General features: G+C 42.5%; 1 protein-coding gene across 2 annotated transcripts in view; it reads right to left on the bottom strand.

Moving 5' to 3' along the window:
• UBA7 (ubiquitin like modifier activating enzyme 7) overlaps positions 1 to 27,191 on the bottom strand; it is a 1,262,833-nt gene that overhangs the window by 223,235 nt on the left and 1,012,407 nt on the right. For both annotated transcript variants that reach the window (XM_086938795.1, XM_086938796.1), the window contains exon 23: positions 21,357 to 21,458. In XM_086938795.1, coding sequence (XP_086794921.1) covers positions 21,357 to 21,458 — 102 coding nt within the window. The remainder of the gene's footprint in view (positions 1 to 21,356; positions 21,459 to 27,191) is intronic.

Genomic DNA, 27,191 nt, shown 5'->3' with positions numbered 1-27,191 from the left:
TATAGGTCTCGCAGCATTTTTAGTTAAAGCTTTTACATTTGCTTATTGATTTTTGGATTTGTAATTCTTTTGCATTGCCTAAAAAAAAAAAAAAAAAAAAAATTTGAATACAAAAAAACTATTAACAATTCTAAAAGCACTAACTCTAATGCTGCGAGACCTATTGCATTTCTAATGCTTGTTTATAACTGGGTTCAAGGGAATCTTGAGAGAGTCCCTTGGACCCAACCGTCAAAATATACAAATATTTTTGAACTCTAATTTTTCAAAAACTACTGAACAGATTTACACCAAACCACACAAAAAGCACAATATGCAGACCAAGATCTAGCTTTTTGTCTGGGGCCAAAAATGTTTTTTTTTTTTTATTTGAGAGAATTCATGGAGGATATGTTGCAAAATGTTTACAAAAACACAAGCGCAGGCTCCCTGAGAGGACCAGATCCCGGGCAGGGGGTTAGGGGGACAATAGATGTATTTGGAGGTGCACATGGCCCTGCTACCCAGGACGATTTTAACGCAAGGGACCCCATACCCTGGGGCCTGACATTTTCAAAACAAGTGGGAAGGGTGCACAAAGTCACACTCCTGGGCCGATTTTGACTTTGAGGACCCCATTTCCCTGGGCCCTGAAGTAATCAAAAAGGAGGTGGGTAGCACGCAGCCCCCCCTACGCACTGAAGCTGGCAGGGAAACAGATTAAAAGATTGCTACTGCCCACAAGGAGCAGCATCTTTTGCTGTGATGGGAGCCCCAGAGCCAAAATCTCCCCAGGGAAGGGGGTATGCACCCCTCCCCCAAAAATGTGCTAGGTCCCAGGGGATATGGTCTCTGAGACCAAAATCTGCCAGGGTGGAGCGCGTTGCCCCTACCGATTAAATATGGTGCCGGGACCCGGGGGATGGGGTTCCTAGGGTAAACAGCCTGGAGAATGGGCGCCACATGCCCCCTCCCCCTGAAATATGTTGCTGGACCCGGAAGGATGGGTCCTCGTAGCCAAAAGCAGCCCGGGGAAGGGGCCAGTGGGTTGGTTGTCTTTGGAGATGATCATAGGGCCTGGCTTGTGGCTAACACTTTCGGCGTTCGCAGTGTGGGGTTGGTGCATGTGGGGTTTGGCCGCATGACAGGCGGACAAACCCCAGACGAGCACAGCCAAAGGATATGCGCAGTGGGGATTGCATTAACATATGTTAATTGAATATTACTTGAAATTAGAAAAAAAACTTGAAATTCACTGAAAAAGGAATATGCTACTTACCAGTATGCATCTGTTCTTGGCATAGAGGGCTGCAGAGTGGTACATTATGAATAGATCGCCATCTGGTGTTGGGCTCGGATGATTGCACTTTGTTTTTCTCTTGGAGAGTCTTTTGTATCTTGGTGACTCCTCCCTTGGTTGGTAGTGTGCATGGGCATCGGCTCCATCCTTAGATTGTTTTGCCATAGTAGGGTTAGATGGAGTAGTATAGTAGAATACAGATAAGAGTGCCCATGTAAGTGTATCTAAATAAGATAATGTTGGAACAGACACAGGTTTCCGGGGAGGCTGGGAGGGCATGTACCACTCTGCAGCCCTCTATGCCAAGAACAGATGCATACTGGTAAGTAGCATATTCCGTTCGAGGCATATGGGCTGCAGATGGTACATTATGAATAGACTATACAGCAGTTCTCTCCCTAGCGGTGGTCTCCCGTGTCTGTTGCAACTGTCTGAAACAATGTTTTTAATACTGCTTGTCCCACTCTAGCTTGTTGTGTTGTGTGCACATCTACACAATAGTGTTTTGTGAAGATGTGCGGTGTAACCCAGGTGCTGCTTTGCATATGTCATCTAGTGGAATGTTTCCCAAAAATGCCATAGATGCTCCTAGTTTACGTGTAGAGTGAGCTCTAGGAGGAACAGTTAATGTTCTCTTTGCCTTTAAGTAGCATATTTGAATGCATTTTACAATCCATCTGGCAATGCCCGCTTTGGAGATGGGATTGCCTTTATGTGTAGGAGAAAACGCAACAAATAGCTGTTTTGTCTTTCTGAAAGTTTGTGTTCTTTCTATATAGTACAATATGGCCCTTCTAACATCCAATGTATGTTGGGCTCTTTCTGCTACTGTTTGTGGTTTTGGAAAGAAAACCGGTAATTCCACTGACTGATTGATGTGGAATGCTGAAATAACCTTTGGTAAGAATTTTGGGTTTGTTCTAAGAACCACTTTATTTTGGTGTAGCTGCATAAATGGTTCTTGAATCGTAAAAGCCTGCAGTTCACTTACTCTTCTAAGTGACGTGATAGCTATGAGGAAGGCCACCTTCCATGTGAGGAATTGTATTTCACACCTATGCATAGGTTCATAGGGTGGCCCCATTAGTCTGGTAAGCACTATGTTGAGATTCCAGACTGGGGAAGGTGGTCTTCTTGGTGGAATGACTCTTTTGAGTCCTTCCATGAAAGCTTTAATTGCTGGTACTTTAAACAGTGAAAGATGTTGCCTGTTTTGTAGGTACGCCGCTATGGCTGCGAGATGAACTCTGATAGATGTATATGCTAGGTTACATTGCTGTAAGTGTAGTAAATAGCAAATGATTTGTTTAGTGGATGCGTCCAGAGGGTTGATGTGCTTACTGTTACAGTGTATAGCAAACCTCTTCCATTTTGCTGCATAGCATGCTCTAGTGGTAGGACGTCTTGCTTGTTTAATGATTTCCATGCATTCTGGTGGTAAATCTAAATACCCAAACTCTATGACTTCAGGAGCCAGATCGCTAGGTTCAGTTGTTTGGGATCTGGGTGCATTATTTCTCCATGGTTCTGTGTAAGATGCATGGGTAATAATCTTAGCTTTTGATGTGGAACTTGTGAGAGTTGTAGCAGCGTGGTGAACCACGGCTGTCTTGCCCACGTGGGTGCCACTAGTATCATTGTCATTGAGTGTTGCTGCAGTTTCCGAACCAGTAACGGAATTAGTGGTAGAGGAGGGAATACGTAAGCAAATTTGTTGGACCAATTTATCCACAGTGCATTGCCCTGGGACCGGTGGTGTGGGTACCTGGATGCAAAGTTTTTGCATTTTGCGTTCTGATGATTGGCAAACAGATCTATCTCTGGTTGCCCCCATTTTTGGAAGAATGGCTGCAGTATTTGGTCGTGCAGCTCCCATTCGTGTACTTGTTCTGACTGTCTGCTTAGGATGTCTGCTATCTGATTTTGAACTCCTGGTAGGTGTTCCGCTAACAGGTAGATCTTTTGAGGAATGGCCCATCTCCATATGTCCTGTGCTAGTCTGGACAGTTGGAGAGAGTGTGTCCCCCCCTGTTTTTGAATATAATACATTGCAGTCATGTTGTCTGTTCTGATCAGGACTGCTTTGCTTGTTATTTGCATTTGGAAAGCTTTTAGTGCTAGAAATATTGCTAATAGTTCTAGGTAGTTGATGTGCAGTTTCTTTTGCTGCACACTCCACTTCCCCTGCACTGTGTATCTGTCCATGTGCGCTCCCCATCCGGAGAGCGATGCGTCCGCTGTTATTATCACTTGTGGAATTGGCTCTAGGAACGACCGTCCCTTGGAAATGTTTTCTGTGTTCCACCACTTCAGAGAGCGATACGTCCGGTCGTTTACCAACACCAGATCTGTAATCTGACCTTGAGCCTGATTCCACTGTGTCGCTAGACACTCTTGTAGTGGGCGCATTTGTAGTCTGGCATGTGGTATTAGCAGTATGCAGGAGGACATCATGCCTAATAGTTGCATAAACACTCGTGCTGGTAGTGAGTGTTGTGGTTGAAATCTTTGTATTAACCCGACCATTGTCTGTACTCTGATTGGGTTGGGGTATGCTATTGCCCTTTCTGTGTCTACTGTAGCCCCCAGGTATTGCTGAATCTGGTTTGGTTGCAGGTGTGATTTTTTGTAGTTCACCGTGAACCCTAGGTGGTGCAGCAATTGAATTGTCTTCTGTGTGTTGTGAAGACATTCTTCTTTTGACTTGGCCTTTATTAGCCAGTCGTCCAAGTATGGGAAGACATGTATTTGTTGCCTTCTTAGGTGTGCTGCCACCACAGCTAGGCATTTTGTGAAAACTCTTGGTGCTGTTGTGACACCGAAGGGAAGGACTTTGAACTGATAGTGTTGTCCTTCTAACACAAACCTTAGGTATTTCCTGTGGGCTTTGTGAATTGGGATATGAAAGTAAGCGTCTTTTAGATCCAGTGTAGAAAGAAAGTCCCCTTTCTTCAGTAAAGGGAGTACTTGTTGGAGCGTGACCATGTGGAAATGCTCCGAATTTATGTAAGCATTGAGAGGTCTGAGGTCTAATATTGGTCTTAGGGACCCGTCCTTTTTGGGGATCAGGAAGTATAGAGAGTATACTCCTGTTCCTTGTTGATCCTTTGGGACCTTCTCTATTGCATGCTTTTGTAGAAGTGCTAGAACTTCTTCTCTTAACAATGTCAGATGATCTTGACTCATTGGACGCTGTTTGGGGGGGATGTTTGGTGGGGTAGCTGTGAGTTCTAGGCAATAACCATGTTGGATAATTTGTCTCACCCACTTGTCTGATGTGATGTTCTCCCAGACAGGTAGGAACTGTGATAGACGTCCCCCGACCGGTGTTATGTGGTCTGGGGGGAGTTCTATGAAGTCACTGTTTTGGTGTTGAGGCGTTGCGGTTGTTATTATTTCCGCGGCCTCTACCCTTATTGTTGTTACCTCTGTAACTGCCTCTTGAATTACCTCTGGGTGATGTTGGTGTGAAAGAGGTGGATTGCTGATTCGTTCCTGTATTCTTTGAGCCCCCTCTATAGGTGGATCTACGAAAGGAACCTCTGTGTGTTGGCTGTTGCAATGCTCCCATTGACTTAGCCGTTTCTGTATCTTTCTTCATTTTTTCTAAGGTCTCGTCTGTGCTTGAGCCAAACAGTGTCTTCTGATCAAATGGTTTGTTCAGTAGGGCTGTTTGTACTTCTTGTTTGAATCCTGAGATTCTAAGCCATGCATGCCTTCTTAGCATGACACTGGTGTTAATAGATCTTGCTGCAGTGTCTGCTGCGTCTAATGCACACTTAATGGAAGTATTGGTTATTATTTTACCTTCCTGTATTAATTGATCTGCCTTCTTCTGATGTTCTTTTGGGAGATGTGTGAGAAGTTTTTCTAACTCATCATAATGTGCCCTGTCGTAACGTGCGAGTAGTGCTTGTGTATTGGCTATACGCCAGCTATTCGCTGCCTGTGATGCTACTCTTTTGCCTGATGCATCTATTAACTTTGATTCTTTATCTGGTGGAGGAGCCTCTCCTGTAGATAATGAATTTTGTTCTTTTACGAGCGTTTGAGACCACCAGCGAGTCTAGAGGTACATGCCCTTTAATAAATATTGGGTCCTTTGGAGCCGCTTTGTATTTTTTATCAATTCTTGGGTTTAACACCCTGGCTCTCACTGGGTTTTCGAATATTTCTTCTGTGTTACTAAGAAGACCCTTCAACATAGGAAGAGTACCTGATGTTCTCTGTGCATTAGGTAGAGTCTCTAACAAGAAATCCTCTATTTGAGGTTCTGTATGCATATCTAGTTTGTGATATTTTGCTGCCCTATTAATGAGCTGCACAAACCCTGTGTTATCATCAGGTGGTGAAGGCTTTGAGGGATATAGCTCTGGGTCGTTGTCCTCATCTGACCCTACATCATAATTTTCCCATGGGTCCTCCTCATCTGGGATAGTTTCGTCATCCTCTTGAGGTTCTCCCTCCCCTAGATCACTGTCTACATCTGACTGAGGTGTAGCTGGTCTTGGTGTGGAGGGTGTAGGAATATTTGGCCTATTGTGAGGAATAGGAGAAGAGGGTGTGACTCTAGGTCGAGGAGAAGCAGGAGGAGTTATATTTGTCCCCATTGTTCTCTTTTTTGAAGGAAGAGGTTTATCTTCTGACTGTTCACTCTTTCTCTTCTTCGTGACCACTTTCCCAGTTTGTGGATCAATAAACAAGATCTTTTGTTTGGGATCTGTCTGTTGCTCCTGAATCGGTACCGAAGGTCCTGGTTCCGAGAGCTCTTTTTGTTTTCGATCGTCAGATCTTGTTGTTTTCGACACCGAATGTCTGCTCGATTCCGAATTTCTGGGTATCGAGTGTCTTTTGGGCGATAAATCATATTTATGTTTCGACATGGAATGTTTCGATACCGAGCTTTCCCTTGTTTGTTGCCTCGGTGCCGAAGTCGATGTCGCCCTTTTCTCGGATCCGACATGGTGGGAGTCTGAGTGTTTCGGTTTCAGTTTCGGTTTCGTTGCCGGGCCCGAGGGCGGGGCGTCGGAAACTTTTTTCTGCGGTTTGACCGGGCCCGAGGGCGGGGTCGTTACCGCACGGGGTCGGTTTTTCAGTAAGGGGACGTCATCACTCACGGTTTGTTGCTCGATGAGTTCTTCGACCTCCGACTGGTCCCCTTCCGACCCCGACTGGTCCTCTTCTTCCTCGATTTGCTCGTCTCCGAACAGCTCCGGGATCGCCTCCGCCTGCATTCTGGAAACCTCGTGTCTTCGAGCTCGATGATTTCTAATCGTTAGCTTGGAGGAGAATGCTGCACAGGCTTCGCAGTCCCTGGATTCGTGTTCACGCGATAGACAGAGGTTGCACACCTCGTGTAGGTCCTTGTGTGGGAACTTAGCACCACACATTGGACATTTTTTGAATGGAGTCCTTTCCATGGACTCCGGGCTTGACTGCGTCGAGAAAGGCCTCCTGTTCTTCGACGTAGATCCAAGTTTTTCTCTTCGATTTTGAATTTGCAACGCGTCGGAATGGAAATGAACGCGTTCGATAACAATACCGTCGAATTGGAAAGGGAATACGCGCCGATAAATCACTTTCTTCTGAAGTTGATCTGGAGCGTCTCGATCCTCATCCGAACCCGATGGCGGAATAAAACAATCTAAGGATGGAGCCGATGCCCATGCGCACTACCAACCAAGGGAGGAGTCACCAAGATACAAAAGACTCTCCAAGAGAAAAACAAAGTGCAATCATCCGAGCCCAACACCAGATGGCGATCTATTCATAATGTACCATCTGCAGCCCATATGCCTCGAACACAAAGGTTATAGGAACGTTACAGTTAGGAAAAAGCATTAAAAACACGTAGGAAAATACTGACAAAACTAAAGGTTACAGGGATGTTATAGTTAGGAAATAGAATTAAAAAAACGTTGAAATTAATTTAAAAAAAAAAAGGTCGCAAGGACGTTATAGTTAGGTTCAGAAATACACACATAAAACCATAGAAATTCAGCAATTAAAGTAATATCATGCCCTAAGGGAACTATAACTCGCGCCCTCACCATGCACGCCTAATTACCCCACATATTACATCATTCATGACATCATTGATACCAGCTCTGCAACATTTCCATTAAAATTGTTTATGCAAAAGCTCTGCATGGTGAGGGTGCCTACCCAGAGATTTTTTCCTCCTGGTTACCAGGTTTTTTTTTCTGGAGGAGTTTCGATTCCAATCCCTGTTTTTTCTTTCAATTTTACGATTTGCGGACTACATCTTCAGGAGTAAAAGGTCGCTGATGAAAACAGTAGACCTTTGCTTCAGAGAAAGAAGAGCAAAAACCTTTTAACTACACCAACTCTTGCAAATGAATCATTAAAGGGATTCTCTAAAATCCCTGTATTACCCAAAGTCCTCTGAAAAACCACCAGGCTACCTTTAAATAATGCAAATTAGTTTAACTGTATATAAATCAAATCAGTTGCAGGACCCTTCAATGTGCACAGACATTATGAATGCCATATCGGTGGTGGCAGTCTGAGTATGGAGAGCTCGGCAATCCGACCTCCGTATAAAAAGATTTTTGGGAATAAAATGAGACTGCATCATTACCTGTATTTAATTTCTCTTGAATGTCACAATGCACAAGTTATATGGGTAAATGGCAAACATGGTATCGCTCTTTCACAGGACTTACTACTGAGAAAACATGTCTAAACAGAAAAAAAGTACTTGTTGTGTATGCTATTTATATACACATATGTTGTGTTTTTCAGTGTTCGTAAATCGCTGAAAAGAGGTGAAATGAGTATATCTTCACTAGTATTTGACTGACTGATAAATGTGTACTCAAAGTTCAATATCTATAAGGTTTAAAGGTGTTACATAGTCACATACAACAGTATCTCACTGGACTGAAGACTTTGTGACACATTGAGAATGAGTAATACATCTCCTCTGGCTCATTCGTATTTGTCTTAACATATTATGTGATTACAGATTATTTTACCGTACAGGAGGTTACTGACATTGAATATTCTCAATAAAGTGGCTGAGAGGTAGATGTTTACTGGATGGAAACTAGTTTAACAGCATTAGAAGCGGTTCTACCCCTTCAGAGAGCAAACAAAACTGAGGATATTAGCATACTGGACAAAGTTTGGCAATCTCCGTTTTAATGAATTTCCAAAATAGTGAAAACCTTTTCTGACGAAAAGTTGTTAATATTCATACAAAGAAATTGTAGATGTCCTGGCCCAGTATTAAAAAAACTGACTTTTTCTGGATTTTTCTAAAAAAGTTAGATCATTAATGTTTTTTTTTTTTTAAAGGCGAAAAATACACACAAAAAATGATAATGGACAATTTTCAGAGACCTGCATATTCAACGGGAGAAGGAATTGCAGCAGCTTTTTACAAACCTTCCTAGTCATGTCCAACGTAGATCCTGTAGGGGTGAATCCATGTCGGATTGCGAGTTATCTTCATAAGGTAATGTAGTATAGTTCCTATTTTCCCAATAGGCCCTGCGCATTGGAATACCATAAACAGTAGTATCGACATAGAAGTGCGGATCTTCCAGGCCTCTACTGACTATGCTAAACTTAATTGGGTTTGTTACCAACTAGCTCAGAGGTCACTGGAAACTTTCTTGACTGAATAGAAAGTGATCAGCTTCCCTGGTACAGACGAGAAGGGATTCAGTTTTCCAACAACCGTGCAACATGACAACTTTGCTCCTCAGATAAGAGTCAATCTCTAGAGTCGTGTGAACAATAGACAGTTATTTTACTCGGTCAGTTGTTGTGCAGATTACTTTCACAATATGTAGAGAATAGAGAGACGGGCGTTGTCAATAAAGGGTAACATTTATTGAACAGTCTTTCTTCTCGTACAAGAGAAATGAATTGCCACAATTGCAAGACTTGTTATTATAAAAAGTACGTACAGTAAGATGAGTATTACAAAATAATACTGTAAAAGCATTGATATGGTTTCTTAGCCATACAATGGTTTAAAATGAATAAAACATATATACATTCATATATACATTTGGCTAAAATACTCAACTGGTGCTTCTAACTACGCCTACCCCAGTGTACCTGACCTAAGCCTAATACTTGGGAGGGGAGTAAGTAAGTAGCTTTAAGTTAAGTTGGTTTTGCCAAGGTTTGCTTCAAGAATTCTCTCTAAGGGTTTAGTCAACACCATACCTCTGGAATAGAATGATGGAGGTCTGGTATCTCCTTCAGGGAACTCGATATCCCAGTCACCCGCAAGGTTAGGCTGGAAACGCCGGAGCTGGATTTCTCAGCAAGAGAAAAGACAGCGTCTCTCTCAGCGCGTGGAGGAGGAGGAGGAGGGGCAGCGTCCGCGGGCAGCTTGCATCTGCTGGGCTCTTGCAGGGGACGGCTGTTCAGCTCCTAAGTTCACCACACCATCGTTCGCTAGTTAGCAGCGATAGCAGTAGCGATAGCAGCTATGGTATCATCAGCATAACAGCAGCTTCTTCAGCGAGACAGCTTCAGCTTCAGCGAAAACCGCAGCAACATCAGCGAAAACAGCAGCAGCAGCGTTTGCTTAAGGCAACATTGGTAATATTTATACCTGAAAGATGCCTTGTTTGACGTAAGTTTTTGGACATAAGACGTCAATAAAGATGTCACTAGGAAGTGATCGTCTATCAGTGCTCATTAGAGTTCTATTTCAAATCAAAACATAGCAAGCGGGGCTTTCCCAAGTTGCTGAGTTTTTATCTTGTTGAAGAACTCGGAGTGTTAATCTAGGAATCTTTAGATAGTAACTTCTGCTATGTCATTGCACTAATTAGCTGCAAAGGAAGTGGCAGAGGGAGCGATTCTGAAATGTGGCTCTGTTCGTGTGAGGCCAGAGACGAGTTTCTGAATATTGCATTTGATCGGTTATGCCAATATAGGGAATAAATGGATTTATAGCTGTATAGGGGCATAAGGTCACAGTATCGATCAGGGTCCTAGATTAGAACGCAACACCCACTCCACGAATTCATGTCCATCAAATTACTAAAACTAGAGCAATAAGATGCATGTGTAACATTGCCCACCCCAAAATACATATATGCATTTGAAATAGGCGTATTTGTAATACGTGAAAATGTAGGTACTGTACGTTTTTGTAGCATAGAAATCATTCAAAATTATAGCATATGAAATCAATGAACGATTTTGCAAAAAGAATTACACATGAAATATCTCTGAATACAGAAAAGAAGGGCGAGATAATTTCATCACATATAAATGCATTGCAGTAAAATGTGCTAGAGGCAGGTGTAGAGTTATTATGTCTCTAGATGTATCTAAAAATAGAAGTACAAGCTTCTGTTCTCTATGAATAGTTCTACTTAAAGCAAAGAATTTTTTTGTGCCAGAAAAAAGGTGAATATTAAAAAGTGTTCAATTCAAAAGAATTATTGCTTGAACGGGGAAAATAGAGTTCCAACGCTTTTAGCAGTTTTTGTTGTTCAAAACTGAAGGCCGAATTCAGAGTTCATGGGAACGCTGTGTGTCGGAATGCTTCTCTAAAGTTATTGTTTCTGTTCGGGTGAGAACATCATATCAGAAAGGCTCTCAAAAAATTGGTCTACAAAATCAGGTGACAGTTCGACCAAATTCGATAGTGCTGTAACTTGGCAGGTGTGAGAATGATTGCTGTCATCAAAGGCTGGATCAGCAATGTTCACAGAAGGTCGTACCTGGGTGATGTTGCTTTTGTCACTCGCTCCACTGTTACCACCTAGTCGTAGTACAGGAGTTTCAACGAATGCCGTCATCAGGATTGGTAGCCGCTGGGGACAACATTGCGTGAGCGGTTATCGGACTGAGCAAAGTATCGATATCCATTGGTACAGCTGATGGAAGTGCAAGACAGGTGTCCAACACGCACTCATCTCCGCATAGCATACATCGTAGTACAGGTAAGATGCAGGATTGCCATATCGGTCTGAATGAAAGGAACCAGGTCATGTTTAGATCTCTCAGCCTGTCGGAGCAGGAGGGTCAAAAATAAAATCCCTGCTACAAGTCCCAAAAAATAGGGGTATGCCGCCAAAGACAGAGTGGACAAAATTTGGAACGATTCCCAGAATTGCTTGAAATGGTGTTAGCAGTCCCGTAAAAATCGTCTTAAATATGCCTGGGATGCCTGTGGCACTAGACATGTTAAGGAGTTGGCTCAACATTTCTACGAAATGCACGGGGCAATTTGTTGATAAAAGGTCATGAACCTCCGTAGCTGTCCTTGCAACTAGGAGATCATATGTCTCTTTTGATGACGTGATGGGCACTGTTGTCTGCAAAAGCACAGACTTCCTTTTGCTTAAAGTATCAATTCATATAGAAGAGAAATGCAGACGAGGCCAGATGGGAGTCTCTATGTCTCCAGGGCCGCTCGGGAACAATGCTTGCATACAGCATTTGACCATGGAAGTTACGCTTACGAGATATGCTTTCCCTGGCAAAAGGCCACAACATCTGTGATCCACTCTTAGAATGTAACTCCCATTCGCGAGTTGCATAAAGAAAGGCTCTATCTGCGTTGCAGGTGTGACAAGCTGGTGGCATGAAAGGTTGTTAGAATTACCTTCACAGGCTCCATGTAAATTAATACCCTGGCACAAAAGTATACCGCTTAGTGAACGTTTACAGTTTTCACCACTAAGAAATACATTTTTGTCGCTGTCACTATAGCATGAATGTGTGTATGGTAATTTCCATGCTAACTTAACATAACCTTTACCTAATCGTTCATACTGGCCAGTAGGTATGTATTCAAGGCACTTTTTAAATCGGAAAGTTGTTATCGGAATTGTGATAATCCCATGTATTATCCATTCAATTACAGGACTCTCTGACATTGTCAATGGTAATCTCTCAAGTTTTTCGATGCTCAGGATTGTATAGTCTGCTCCTTTCTGTGCCAAGCTGATTTGTTTATCAGTAAGGTTAAAAATGGAAAACAATGACGTTGTGTTGATTAAACGCCAAGGCACATAGCCTGAACGAAGATTTTGCAGCGTCCAGCCTAATTGTACAATAGAACGTAATTGCGACTGGCCATGCTGTAACTTTAGCAAGTCTCTGTCTATTATATCAAAGGCAGAGGATACAATATTGTCCAACGAATATATTCTGGAGGACAGAGTCATTAACCCATTGTCCACTACAGAAAATGATTTTTCCAAATTAATACGATCAATTTCTCGTATTTTTTCAGCTGTTTCAATTTGTGTGACTTTCCAAGCCTCGTTCTATGCAGCATAGATACTGGTCACTATGAAACGCTTTTGACGCTGTTTGCGTGGTCCAAGAATGAAATCGCGCAAATCAGCACTGTCTGCTTAATTTCAGCCAGTGTGGATGATCCTAGCCATTCGAGGCAGAGTTTCCCTACACTGTATGTTGTTACTATCCCTGGATGTTGTCTCTGGGAGTATCTAGGGTCTTGTCTGGTCATTTTTAACCCCTGTGTTTTATTCAGGAATCTATCTTGACAGTTGTTTGTGTCAGTAGACCAGATTAACCACTTCTTCCAATCAGGATGTGTTCTGTTAAAATGTAAAATTTTAGTTACGTCTATCTCAATATCTGTTGTAGCATTTTCAGGTATTGGCTTTGGAATAGACGGTTTGTTTAGGTCTTTGATCTTAGCTAGGCCAAGACAGGATGTTTGATGAATTGTGTCATTTAAAAACATCATTTGTTCAGGTATCATGCAGGTTCTGAATAATGCTTCTAGGCCTTGTACCTGCCACTCTTTCGTACCCCAGATAGTTTTTGTTTCAATGTTATTTTTCCAATAATCAAAACCAAATGTCATAATTTTTTCATAAAATGCTTCTGAATATATTAATTTAGTGTTTGTCAGCATTGTTTTCATTCCTGTTTTATCTAACAGTTTGTAATAAAACGTTTCTGCATCACTGGTGTTAAACCCTGAGAAGTACTTGAATTTCTCAAAGAATGTTTTAGAACTGCTTTTAGGTGGTCTAGCACAATGTTCCCATTGATTATACTTAAAAACATTTCTAGGCTGTGCAGATTTATTCAAATAATGATCGCCATAATGTGTAAAACAGAACATCTGTTCATAACTAGACGAACCTTGTAAATAATCATGACCTGTGAATCTAGCTGACATTACTAAATCAGACATCATGTTATTAATACTGTCAAAGTCCCAATCATCAGAGAATGTACTAGGTTTTACAAAGTCACTTAAGGAAACCTTTAGTTGATGAGGATAATTCAGGATCTCGACCAGACCATAGATCTCATAGTCAGTTTTCTCCCATACTACCCCACCGGGTATTGGAATGGCTGTGACATTTACTGTTGACAGTTCTCTTTTCTTCACGTGGGATGATCTGTGTGGTTTGAGGACTAAGTTGATGTTCTGACTTGCTGTGTCCATTGTACTATATTTTCCCTCAATGAATTTTCCCAAACAAAGTACCATGATGACCCAAAGCAGGAGGAAAAATACACCTAGACCAAACCAGAATTCTAACCATGGAGAAATAAGGTAGATTTCCTTCAGTTGGTGAAAGAGTTCTGTTGCTTTTTCTTTAAAAGTCTTTTTTGTTTCTGGCATCACTTCGGGGTTGCTTTGATCCTCGGAAAAGTTGTCGAAGTCGATTAAATAACCAGAGGCAGTTCTGTCAATTGTTGGGATTGTTCTTTCAATTTGTCTTTCAGTAGCACTTTCTGATGCCACATCATTGTAGACTGGTGTTTCTTGACGAACTGTTTCAATCTGTGTCTCAAGAGGCACGAGTTCCATGGCATTATTGCATAGTCCTTCTCTGTGCACTGCAGGCTGATCGAATGTGATTAGTCTTTCAGTTTGAACCTCTTGGATTGTTGCAAGTTTGGGTATTCTGTTGTTTCTCGGGAGTCCACTGGGCCTACTGTTGATTATAGGCCACATGCTTGTGGTTTTACCAGGTCGATTGATACAACTCTGTTCTCCTTTTTACCAGCAAGGGGCGGTAGTACTACTGATCTTGTTCCGGTGACTGCCAAGACAGGTACTGCTTTTCTGTAAGAAGGCCCAAATTCCTTCTTCACCGCTATTTTTTCTCTGAATAGATCCCCAATCTTTGGAATCCAGACAGGCCTTGCTGGGGCTGTTGCTTGTGGTGCCTCGTCAGTGGTATCTGGCTGTTGCTTTAACTTTATGTTGCTTAAGGATTTTCTTGTTTCGTTCAAGTCCTGTAAAACAGCCAAACTATCTTTGATGTCAAAGTCTGTTGTCTTTTCTTGTACCACTGATACTTGGCTATCTAGGTCTTGAACTCTCATTCTAGTTCCGAACAATAGTTCGTATGGGCTGAAACCTTTTAGAGAATTTCTTGGCAAATTATTAAGACTGATCTGGACACTTATTAAATGTTTGACCCACCCAGCGCCTGAACCTAATACCTTCGCTGTTATAGATTGCTTTATGTCCCGTTTTTTTCTTTCTACCACACTATTCCCTTCGGGGTGTGACGGACAAGAATACCGCAACCCAACTCCCATGCTGGCCATGGCCTCCTTATAAGCTCGAGAGCTGAAAGCAGGATCCTGGTCAGAATGGAACATGGCAATTGCGTATGTGCCGATAAAGACTTGCAGATCCTTTATAACCGTTCTGGCGTCAGCCGAGCGCTGGAGACCACATTTTTTAAGTGGATTTAGCCTTCACGATGTACAATGGGACGCGTTTCTCTTTTTTTATAGCGCGGATAGATTGCCTAATGCTTTCTATTAGGGCTTCTGACACTACACTGGCCGGTTCTCCACTGCAATCTCTATTGCAGTCTTCACAGTTTTTTGCAAACTCATGAATACCTTCACTCATTTCCGGCCACCAGTACTCTGTTTGCAATTCACTCAGAGAGTCCCTGATTGTTTGGTGTCTCAGACCCAACCCCATATGTGCCTCCTGCAAGAGGAAGCCCCTCCGGTTCCTGTTTGGAATTACCCTATCCCCCACTCCAGGGATTCGAGCAAAACGAACGGAGTTTGCATCAATTACGTATGCATAATTGAGTGGATAGTTCACGGGCAATGCTGCACAGTCGCCTTTTACGGTCGTTTTTACTGCCAGCATGGTTTCCCCGTCTATGTATTTTTCTGCACGCTTTTTTGTGGCTACGGAAGCCGGTTTAGTTGCTTCCGCTGTGGCTGTGTCAGCCAATGAATTCCCTGCAACGTGAACGCCATCACGTTAAAGACTCTGTGCGTGTATCACGTGAGTCTTTTGTAGTTCTTTCTGTAAAAGAGCTACCTGTTTACAGAGCAATTTATGCTTTATTGTGGCACCTGTGTCATCTTTGTAATCGTTTTCAATCCAGCTCTGCATCTTATTGTTGTAAGAGTTGACGCATAAATGAGAATCACACACGATAAGTGTCGGGAATTCACGTTCTGCATTTTCGAGCGCCATCTTTAAACATCTGATTTCAGCTCTCTGAGCCGAACAGTTTCTAACTGATTCAGTTTTTGTTATTTTCGGTCTGAATTTACCGCACAGCCAACGACCTTTAACAATCGCACAGGCTGCATCGTAGGATTTGCTCTCTACGTTGAAATGCTGTACAAATCTATCTGTATAGATTATACAGGCGTATTGTGGGAGAGGCAGCAGTTCGATTGGCAGAGGATATTCTTCTTCATATTCTAAATCATTCAGTTCTTCGAATTGCGGGGCGAAATAGTATTTCACATCTTCCGCTCCAAGAGAATCTACACACTGTATCCATTTCGGATCCAGTGACACTGTAGGCAGGTTTACTGGGCTGAATAGTGCCTTGAAGGCGGATTCCGCTGTGAGGATATTAATCCGTTTGCCGTGTGCTAGTTCTCGTTCATTTGCTAATGCAATTTGCACTGCTTTCACAATTCTTTCTGTGGGACTGAATGTTTCTTCTACTTGTGTGTACAAGTGAGATTTAATTGAAATTGGCACCTTTTCTCCCTCATTAGAGGTTAGGTACGTGAATCCGCATCTTCCTGGGATGACTCGGATTACAAGATCGCGTGTGTTGTCACGTGTATCTAATTTTGTTTTTGCTAACATGTCTGTTTGCAGTGATCTCAAAATTTCTGTGTGTTTTTGAGTCCAGGTGATTTGTTTAAAATCAGGTTTGATTAGTTCGTAGAGAGGTTTAACCGTCTCTGCGTAATTTAGAATGTAAGTTCTACCGAAATTCAGACAGCCTAGAATCGATTGTAAATTCTTCAGCGTTTTTGGAGCTTGGAGTACAGCGCACTTCTCTAAGAAGTTGTCCGCTAGGCTTTTCCCTTCACTTGATAATTCGTATCCTAAAAATAATACTGTCAGATGGGCAATTCGAGACTTTTTAAAGTTGAATTTGTAACCCTCTGCTGCGAACCCAAGTATAATGGTGTTCACTCTTTTCAAGTGAGTATCCAAGTCGTCGTCTGTGAGATAGATATCATCTACGTAAGATAATGCCTCAGCATCATATATTTGTAGTAACTCTGTTACTCTAGCTGAAAATAGTCCTGGGCTGTTCTTGAACCCCTGTGGGAGCCTACAGAAATTTTTCTGAGACCCCATTACGGAGAAACCGGTCAAATACCTCCTTTCTGGTGCAAAGTTTTGACAAAAGAAACCATTCGATATGTCTAATGTCGTTTTATATTTTTTCCTAACTATGTTGTTCATTAGTGCAGCACTATGCGAGTTTTGCACTGCAAAAGTTTTGCAACATGCATTAAGGTGTCTGTAATCCAAAACTAGACGATATGAATTGTCTGGCTTGGAGACAGGAAACAAAGGATTGTTCATTTGAGAGGTGCATGTTTCAATCACCCCCTTTTCCGATTTCTGCGAAAAAGATCGAGAGGGACGTGTATCAATACTTTGATATCTATCAGGGTTTTTCAAATTATCCCTATTTCTAAGGTTATATCTTTTCTCAGAGGGCTCCCTCTGGGGAGACTGGTGTTCTCGAGTCGGAGTTCTTTCCCTCCGTCGAGGAGACCTTCCTCTGGACTGGAAAACTTTTTCCTTGGGAGTGGATTGTTTATTTCCATCCCAGCTCTTTTTAGGAGTGTTTGAATTATTTTTAATAAATAATTTTTCAGGATTTTCGAGCAGTTGGGGCTTAACTGGTTTTCCACCCAAGCTGTCTCTACCTAGTTCTTCATAGCATTTCTCTATGATTCTGGCAAGCTCAATTGGCTGATCTGTTATATCTGTTTCCCTCAACTTCTGGCGGATCGCCACAGATGCTGCTTCTCCCTTTATATTGGCTAATAATATAGCCGAGACCTGCTTAAAGTCTTTCAGTAATTTCATACCAAGATTTAAAGCAGGTTCAGGACCGTATTCATTTTGAATTTGTCTTAGTACATCTGGTATTACCGCCATAGACGGAACACCATGTGTTTTTGTGTAAATTGAAGCAAAGACTGTACCCCAAGTGTCACAGTCCTCCACGTGTGATGCGATTCCCATAGGAAGGCAGATGGTCAAAATTCTGTGTTTCTCAACAGGGGTAATATCCGGAAATACTGCATCTATTTGAGTGATTTTTTGCGCTAACCAGAAAGGAATTTGTTCCCGTTTTACGGGTGTTTTACCAAGACATGACTGTATGTTCTGTGGTGTAATTTTATTAGTGTTCCCCTGATGAGGGGTCAGCTGTGGTACATTAACAGCTGGTTGGACTGTTGCAGTCCGCATTACATATTGGACTAATTGCCTATGTATTTTAATTAATGTTTTTAGCTGTACTAACAGCTCTTCTTTTGACATTTTTGCAATGTCCGGATGTGGTGTGTAGCTGGCTAGAACCGGCCACGATGTTCCTGGTCTACCTAGTGGACCGAGCCTGGTAATATGATCGTTATGTTTTAGGGCGCCTTTAAACCAAAGTAAATGTTCTTGGTATTTTAATGGGATTTCAGTCTCCTCGAAAGGAGCGTACTCATCCGGTGGTTTCTCTATTTTGTAATAGTGAAACTCTTTTGTTCTAGCGTTTGCCGCTGGAAAGTTTATCCATGAATAGAATACCTCTGTCTGCCGATATTCGTGTGCCTCTATCACGAAAATCACTGTACCACCTTGTGGTGGCAGTCCGTTTTCTATAAGTTTTAAAGTTATAGATTTTCTTAAATTGACCGGGATGATTATTGCATCCGGTTCAGTCTGTAGGAGACTCGTGTCTTCCTCTATTAGTAGGGTTGCCAGTCTAGCTGCTTCCCTTTCTTCTTCACTGTCTGACATTTTATTGTCAGGAAGGTTTTTTGCAGAGTAGATCTCCAAGGAGACAAAGATTAGGTGCACAATATTTTGGAACACTGTATCCTTCAACGTTGAATAAACCAGAACTTTACATAGGAATCTCTTCCTACTGAGTTCGGGCGGATTGTAACCTTTCACCCACTCCAGACGTCTATTGGAGTATTTACGGGAGAAAGGGGTCTGTGTGAAAAATGCACGACTGAGTTACTCTAACGTCTTGCGTTAGTTTATCGCCTTACCAAACGTTTGGGCGCCATGTAGTGTAGTTCCTATTTTCCCAATAGGCCCTGCGCATTGGAATAACATAAACAGTAGTATCGACGTAGAAGTGCGGATCTTCCAGGCCTCTACTGACTATGCTAAACTTAATTGGGTTTGTTACCAACTAGCTCAGAGGTCACTGGAAACTTTCTTGACTGAATAGAAAGTGATCAGCTTCCCTGGTACAGACGAGAAGGGATTCAGTTTTCCAACAACCGTGCAACATGACAACTTTGCTCCTCAGATAAGAGTCAATCTCTAGAGTCGTGTGAACAATAGACAGTTATTTTACTCAGTCAGTTGTTGTGCAGATTACTTTCACAATATGAAGAGAATAAAGAGACGGGCGTCGTCAATAACGGGTAACATTTATTGAACAGTCTTTCTTCTCGTACAAGAGAAATGAACTGCCACAATTGCAAGACTTGTTATTATAAAAAGTACGTACAGTAAGATGAGTATTACGAAATAATACTGTAAAAGCATTGATATGGTTTCTTAGCCATACAATGGTTTAAAATGAATAAAACATATATACATTCATATATACATTTGGCTAAAATACTCAACTGGTGCTTCTAACTATGCCTACCCCAGTGTACCTGACCTAAGCCTAATACTTGGGAGGGGAGTAAGTAAGTAGCTTTAAGTTAAGTTGGTTTTGCCAAGGTTTGCTTCAAGAATTCTCTCCAAGGGTTTAGTCAACACCATACCTCTGGAATAGAATGATGGAGGTCTGGTATCTCCTTCAGGGAACTCGATATCCCAGTCACCCGCAAGGGTAGGCTGGAAACGCCGGAGCTGGATTTCTCAGCTAGAGAAAAGACAGCGTCTCTCTCAGCGCGTCGAGGAGGAGGAGGAGGGGCAGCGTCCGCGGGCAGCTTGCATCTGCTGGGCTCTTGCAGGGGACGGCTGTTCAGCTCCTAAGTTCACCACACCATCGTTCGCTAGTTAGCAGCGATAGCAGTAGCGATAGCAGCTATGGTATCATCAGCATAACAGCAGCTTCTTCAGCGAGACAGCTTCAGCTTCAGCGAAAACCGCAGCAACATCAGCGAAAACAGCAGCAGCAGCGTTTGCTTAAGGCAACGTTGGTAATATTTATACCTGAAAGGTGCCTTGTTTGACGTACGTTTTTGGACATAAGACGTCAATAAAGATGTCACTAGGGAGTGATCGTCTATCAGTGCTCATTAGAGATCTATTACAAATCAAAACATAGCAAGCGGGGCTTTCCCAAGTTGCTGAGTTTTTATCTTGTTGAAGAACTCGGAGTGTTAATCTAGGAATCTTTAGATAGTAACTTCTGCTATGTCATTGCACTAATTAGCTGCAAAGGAAGTGGCAGAGGAAGCGATTCTGAAATGTGGCTCTGTTCGTGTGAGGCCAGAGACGATTTTCTGAATATTGCATTTGATCGGTTATGCCAATATAGGGAATAAATGGATTTATAGCCGTATAGGGGCATAAGGTCACAGTATCGATCAGGGTCCTAGATTAGAACGCAACAGTAATTATTGAAAACCAATCATATAGTCAGGAGTTATTCTGAAAATGTGTTATAGATTCGGCTTTTTTTTGCCTATGTCGGCTACCTCTGTTGTAATAGGAGTGAGGTTCATAACCGTACGGTTCTCCTTGTTGGTATATTTGAATGCTCTATATAGCGTAAAATGGAACATGGTCATGCATGCGACTGTAAAGAATGAAGGTATTCTTAAATTATACTTGTGACTCCACCCCGAATCAATGCTTACCAGTAAAACATCTCACAGTGGTACAAAACGATAGGATAAGCTTTCTACTGTATCAGGGCAATCCAAATTCGAAGACCGGTTTGGTTCACAGAATCACTAGGGAATCAGCATCTGACGTCATCTGACTGCTCTTGTTGAATGTAGTTTCAAATTAGGCGTAAGGTGTATCTGACATAATTTACAATATATTGACAAGAACCAGGCAAGCTGAAAACACGCCTATGATAAATAAGTAAATCAGACCTCTGTTCCATAGAGGCAATCTGCGTACATACTCTTCCATTGGACAAATGCAGAAGGCTTTACAACAAGCTTTAGTTAAGTAACACGTCCGATGAACTTCGGAGGGTATCTATTTGGATGCCGTCTGGGTTCTCAAAAAGGGGAACGGTACGGAATGCACATTGCTCAATATGTTCCTAGTAACATTTGAAATAGATTCCATTTGAATAAGATCCAAAATTATGTCAAGGTAAATAGGCACATGTGAACACCGAACCTCTACAAGTCAGGAATGTGAAGTATAATTTCTACACCATGTCAAGGTAATATCATAAGAAGCATGATTGTTCAATAAAGCATTGGCAAGCTTAAAAATGGATTACTGAAAACCCGTGTATAATGTGTGGAGATATATGCGCACACATCTTACCTAAAACAGCTATGAATGTCTGACATTAAAATGTTGTTATCCCTTTAGAAAAATCTCTCCTTTTTTTAATCCTATTAGAATGGCAATATAAGTTATATTATGAGACTGAATCTTAGTAATTACCTTAAGATTGTCCAGAAGTTCCTTAAGTGTCATTTCCTGTCCGTCCGTTTTAACCCCCAGCACATCAAATCGATCCCACAATGTGTACTCTTTCTGGTGGAACTGAAGGGAAGATAAGGAACAGAGAGAATACAAATTGTGAGAGGAGAATCAACACAACACAACATTTCACTGATCATACTACGAAGCAGATGTGAACATTGGAGGTAGGCAGGAAAATCATATCAGCCTTTTGGTTGAACCGGGCCAAATTCCGGCTGGTTCATATGAGCAGACATCCTAAACAAGTTCAAGTTTAAATACTTTATTCGACAACATTGTCATAAAAGCTTTCATCCCTATCTAGACATAATAAATACTAATCTAGTAATAAAAAACATATTAAATAACATGCGTTAGTGCATTTGTTGGCGAATAAGAATCTTTAAAATTTACACATTATTTTTAAAAAGTGTCATCACAGACCAAAGGAAGTTCATGTAGTTCATGGGGGTTTTAAAGTGCGCGTGCGTATTATCCAAGCCCATCCCAGGAATTTGGCCACTGCAATTGCAAGTTGAGGGGCACAATTTGATTTCAAAACCCTGAAAGCCTCGACACATCTCCTTGTGCCCAGATTTCTACATGCCGGTTTCAGCCACCTATTCCTTGGGGCAGCGTATAATGGACATACGAATAAAAAGTGCAAGATGTCTTCTACGTGGGATTTCCAATGAGAGCATGTATTAACATTATCAGGGGACCATTTGACAGTAAAAGTATTTAGGGGCAGGGTGCCGACTCTGAACTGGAAAAACAATTTCCTATCTAGGGGCTTGGAGATCAAATCCCAGTACTGTTCAAACATAGGGAAAGTTTTTATCTCTAGGAACTGGGATGTCAAGGCGGAAGATTGGCTAGAGACCAATGCGGCATTATTTATCATTTCCCAGTATAACTTTTTTAATGTGTTCTTTGAAGGAAAGTCATCTGGGTCAGTTACGGACCACAAGTGTTCAAGGTGCAATTTTTGAAGTAGTTTCCTCACTTCTTTTAACCAAACTACTTTATGGAAGGTATCAGAGTTATCAACATCCAATAAGGCAGCAGCATAGTGACTCAACTCCGGGGTAGAATTTATACGCCTCCAATATAAAAGGGGGCGAAGTCTAATCATGTCCACAATCCTTTTCCTCCCCAGATCATAAAGGAGAGGAGTGGAGGGAGTGCTCTGTGGGACCCCGATTAAGCCCCGCAGGAATTTATTTTCTGCCACTGATAAAACATTCAAATTGGTGAAACCCCATAGTTCTGACCCATAAAGGCATGCACCCAGCACTTTCATGCCGTAGATCTCCAATGTTGGCTGTATTGGTTTTGTAAATGAAGTTTTATGCTTCTTGGCTATTGCCCCTGCCAACTGGTTGTATTTTAGCACTACAAAGTCCATGTGGGATCTCCAATTCATGCTAGCGTTCAGAGAGATGCCTAGATAAGTAAAGGCATCCACTTCTTCCAAGAAAGCCCCGTTGTAAACCATTTTCCCCTTGAATTTCTTGAAGGGATTCAGATTCATAAATTTTGTCTTTGATGTATTTATTTCTAGGCCCCGGATCCGGCAGAATTCGCCAAAAGCGTTTATTGTCTTTTGCAGACCACTAGGGGTCCGCGAGACCAGCAAAGTGTCGTCCGCAAACATGAGAACTGGAACTCGCTTCCCATCTAGTAATGGAGCATCCGTCGGAACTTGCTTCAGAAAATCCACAATGCCGTTTATGTAGAGGGAGAATAGCGTGGGGGCCAGGACACAGCCCTGTCTTACTCCTCTCTCCACAGGGAAGGATTCCGTGACCTCCCCCTGGGCACCCCACCTAATCCGGGCATAGTTGTTCTCGTGGAGTCTTACAAGCAAAGTTAATAATTCCGGGCTTATTCCTAAATCCCTTAGAACATCCCAAAGTTTTTGACGGGGAACTAAATCAAACGCGGCCTTTAGGTCAACAAAAACAGCGAACAGGGGACCATTTAGCAGGGTGACGTTTTTCCAATATAAAGTTAAAAAATGGAACACCTGGTCAACAGAGCTGGTTAAAGGGCGAAATCCGGCTTGATAAGGCGAAAGAATGTCCTTGTCAACTATCCAGGCTTGTAACTTGTTTTGAACCAGCCTACCCATCAATTTTTGGGCACAGTCGATGAGGCTGATTGGCCTGTAGTTGCTTGCTAAAGCCCTATCTCCTTTTTTGTAAACTGGTATTATTTCTGCTCCTTTCCACGTTGTGGGAATCTTTGCCCCCTGTGCGATAGCATTCCCAAGCCATACGAAATATTTACACCAGCTATCTCTGTCTAATAAGAAAACGTCAGCCGGTATACCATCATTGCCAGGTGCCCTGCCTCTGGTCACTCCATCCATTGCCTCATGTACATCTTTTAATGTGAATGGTCCATTGGCAAAAAATACCCTATCTGGAGGAGGGACTGCCTGAGGGCCTGTGTTGTCAGCATATTGGGGTTTGAAAAAGTCAATCCAGGACTCCTTCGGGACATGATTTTTTGGGCATTCCGCTACACCCCCTGAGCCCCATTTTAATATGGCCCAAAACTCTTTCTGATGTTTGTCAGCACATGCCTTCTTCAGATCTAACCAAAGATTCTCATCCCATTGCTTTTTTGCCTTTGCCTGGGTTTTTCTGTATTCGTCCCTGGCTTTCAAGACTCCCGTTTTAGATCTTAGAGCATTACTAAGGTTATACCTTGCTGCTCTGCATGATTGGTCATACCAACCCTTTTTTATCGGTTGACCATTACCCTTCTTCTTCTTGCCCACTTTCAAGAATAACTTCTGAATACTAGCGAAGAACTTTGGCTGTGACTCTTCGATTATCATTTTAAAATTTTCATTATTCATTAAAACCTGCAGTCTGGCAACTTCATCCGTAACTAGCCCCTCAAGGACCTGCCTATCCTCTGCATTGGCTACTAAAGTTGTCCATCTAACATGACGAGCGTTGTTTGGTGAAACAATATCTGAAGTCATAAGGTTCCTAGCTAAATTATCTGTCATTATTTTTTGTTCTAGGTTGAATATTAAAGACAAAGGGTTGTGGTCACTCTCCAGCCTAGATATGACCTGCATGTCAATCACTTTGTTCCAGACTCTAACATCTATCAGAATATAATCAATTCTACTACTTGATCTTGTGTTATCAAAGGTATGCCTACCCTGAGCATCAGAAGGAGTGCGGCCATTTACTGCCCTCAATCCTCTGGATAGGCATAAGCTTTTCACCTGAATAGCTACTTGTGACCATTTTTTAACCACTGGAATGTCTAACTGAGGAATTCCCCATTTGGTGTCTTCTTCATATGTCAGATCATTATCCTCACAACCTATCGGTTCAAAAGTGGTATTTAGGTCTCCTCCTACTAAGATGTTATACTGGGTAGATAACTTCTCTAGGTCAGCATCTAGATCTACTACTATATCTGAGGGTATACCCCCTAGGGTCCCCCTAGCATAGATATTGTATATTGCCAGCTTGCAACCATTGTTACAAGTAAGCAGTATAGAAAGTAGGTCACTATTAGAAATAAGGTTCTGCTTAGTGGTGCATTGCAGAGCTTGCCGTATCCAAATAATTAAGCCCCCTGAAGGGCGTCCCTTTGCATTCTTCTTCGCGGGCACATGAAAGTTCAAGAATCCCAGGCGAAATACTGGTGACACTGACCATGTTTCTTGTAACAGTATAATGTCATAAGAATCTATAAAGTCACACCATTCAGGGGTCTCAATTTTATGTTGGATACCTGCAATATTCCAAGAGATGATCTTGATGGGACTTTCTCTTTCCATACTCCTCTTATTTAAGGGAGTAGTCAGGTTAGAGGAAGGCTCACCAGGTGGGGACCTTACTTCAACCAGTTTTATACCTGATTGGGCAGCAGATGAGCTGTTCTCCACTGGTTTAGTGGTATAGCCTCTAGGGTCAAGTATCCTACGATCTACTACTTCTATCATAGTAGGGCTAGGGTTCCCATGCTGGACCTCTATAAACTTTAGTTGCCCTACACCCATCTGGTTATCCAGTCAATCACATTGGCTCAGTCCTGATATGGCAGAAAACCTATTTTCTAGCGTAATTCCCCAGTCATTTTTGTTTGGCGGGAATTTAGCTTTTCTTATTACAGGGTTCCATTTAGTTTTTAACAACGTTGGATTTATGGTATTTCCCTTTTTTGTATAAAAGAAATCCAGCGTTAATGGCACTATTTCTGTAGATCTTCGCTGAGGGGGGTATATGTTAGCTAGTATGTTTGGTAGGACTTCAGGATCTGAGAGGTGCAACACCACGCAATCCCCCCTGAACTTTTTAATGCCACCCCCAATCCATTCGACCCTTCTAGCTTTTACTACTTCCTGTGCCAGCTGGTCCCTACCTCCTGGTTTAAAAGCCATATTCTTAGATAGCCAATGAAGTGATTTGTTTATTAAAGAAGGGGTATTCTCCACTTGTCCTGATTCTAATTGAGGAACGTTTGCTAGGACCAGTATTAGTGGGGAAGCCACTATTAATTCTACAGGACCCTTGTCTATATTCTCTAACTCGTTGATATTTCTGATAACAGGCCCTGTTGAATCCTCAACCCTGGGAGCTGGATTTATAGTTCCCATCCCTTCTCCCCCTTGACCAGATTGGTGCATAATGTTTTGGGAAGTGCTTGCGGCACTATCTGGGCAAAGTATGGTTTTAGTATTTTTAGGGACTGCCATTGCCAAGTTTATTGGGACAGACCTAGGTGTTTCTATTATAGTTTTTTGCAGAAGAGATCCCAGTCTAGTGACCTCTGCTGTGAGCAAATCAATTTTACTTAAGAGTGGTTTAGTAATCGTTTTAATTTTATTATCTATGGCGTTCAGTAGCTTTTTGAATTGATCTTCGTCAAGATGGATTCCACCTCCCCCATTATTCTCAATGTCGTCACCATTTTTGTCCTCGTGGGAAGCCTCAGGACACTTTTTACCTGATCTGAGTCCGCCCCTTTTTGGTATATTTTTACCCTTATTCTTCGTTACTCTAGGGGCTGGCACCGGTGTGGGGGCTTCCTCCTCTAAGGTGTTACTTTCAACATCAATAGTACACTCAGGAGCTGGTTCATTAATTTCGACTAGTAATTGGGTCAGTGAGTTAGTATCAGCGGTTTGAAAAACCTCGTTACTAATATCAAGAACTGAAACTGGTAGAGGTGTATTATCAATGAGCATGTCCGGGGAATAGCTAAGACCCAAAGATGACCTCCTATCCTGGTTAATTTTGGCAACTTTCTGTACCATGTAATTTTCTATTGTATTAAGTGGAGCAGAAGATGCTTTGGCTTTAGACATATTGGTATCAGCAAAGGTAGTCCTTGGGATGACAGACAATGTGAAGATCCAGACGAATACAGGAGCGAAGGGGTATCAGCACTTACTTAGATAGTAATGGACAGCGTTCTTGGCCCTGCTCCTGCCTCTTCGTGCCGATGAGGGCCGTAGAGGGCCCGCCCTTTGCCCGGGCTTAGCCCCGGGCGTCCCGCGATGCGGGGGCTCTCCTCCCTTTCAAGGGCTCAGGCGCCCTCAGCAGCGCGACCCGCGTCACTGCAAACGCGCCGCCGCGAGGCCTGCCGGGATTTGTGGTCTCCCGGAGCGGCGGCGCGGAGTCCGGTGTCCAGGGACTCTTGGCGGTGGCGGCGGAGATGGCTGCGTTCCCTCGCGCCTGCTGGCTGCTGCTGGCTGCCCTCTGACTCTCGTGGCGGTGGCGGCAAACAGGTTGGTTGCGTTCTGGTTCCCCCCGCTCAGCCGGGGCTCTCCTCCCT

Source organism: Lissotriton vulgaris, chromosome 9, assembly GCF_964263255.1.
Source record: "Lissotriton vulgaris chromosome 9, aLisVul1.2, whole genome shotgun sequence".
In the NCBI taxonomy this organism is placed as follows: Eukaryota; Metazoa; Chordata; class Amphibia; order Caudata; family Salamandridae; genus Lissotriton; species Lissotriton vulgaris.
This window is presented reverse-complemented; position numbering and strand designations above follow the sequence as displayed.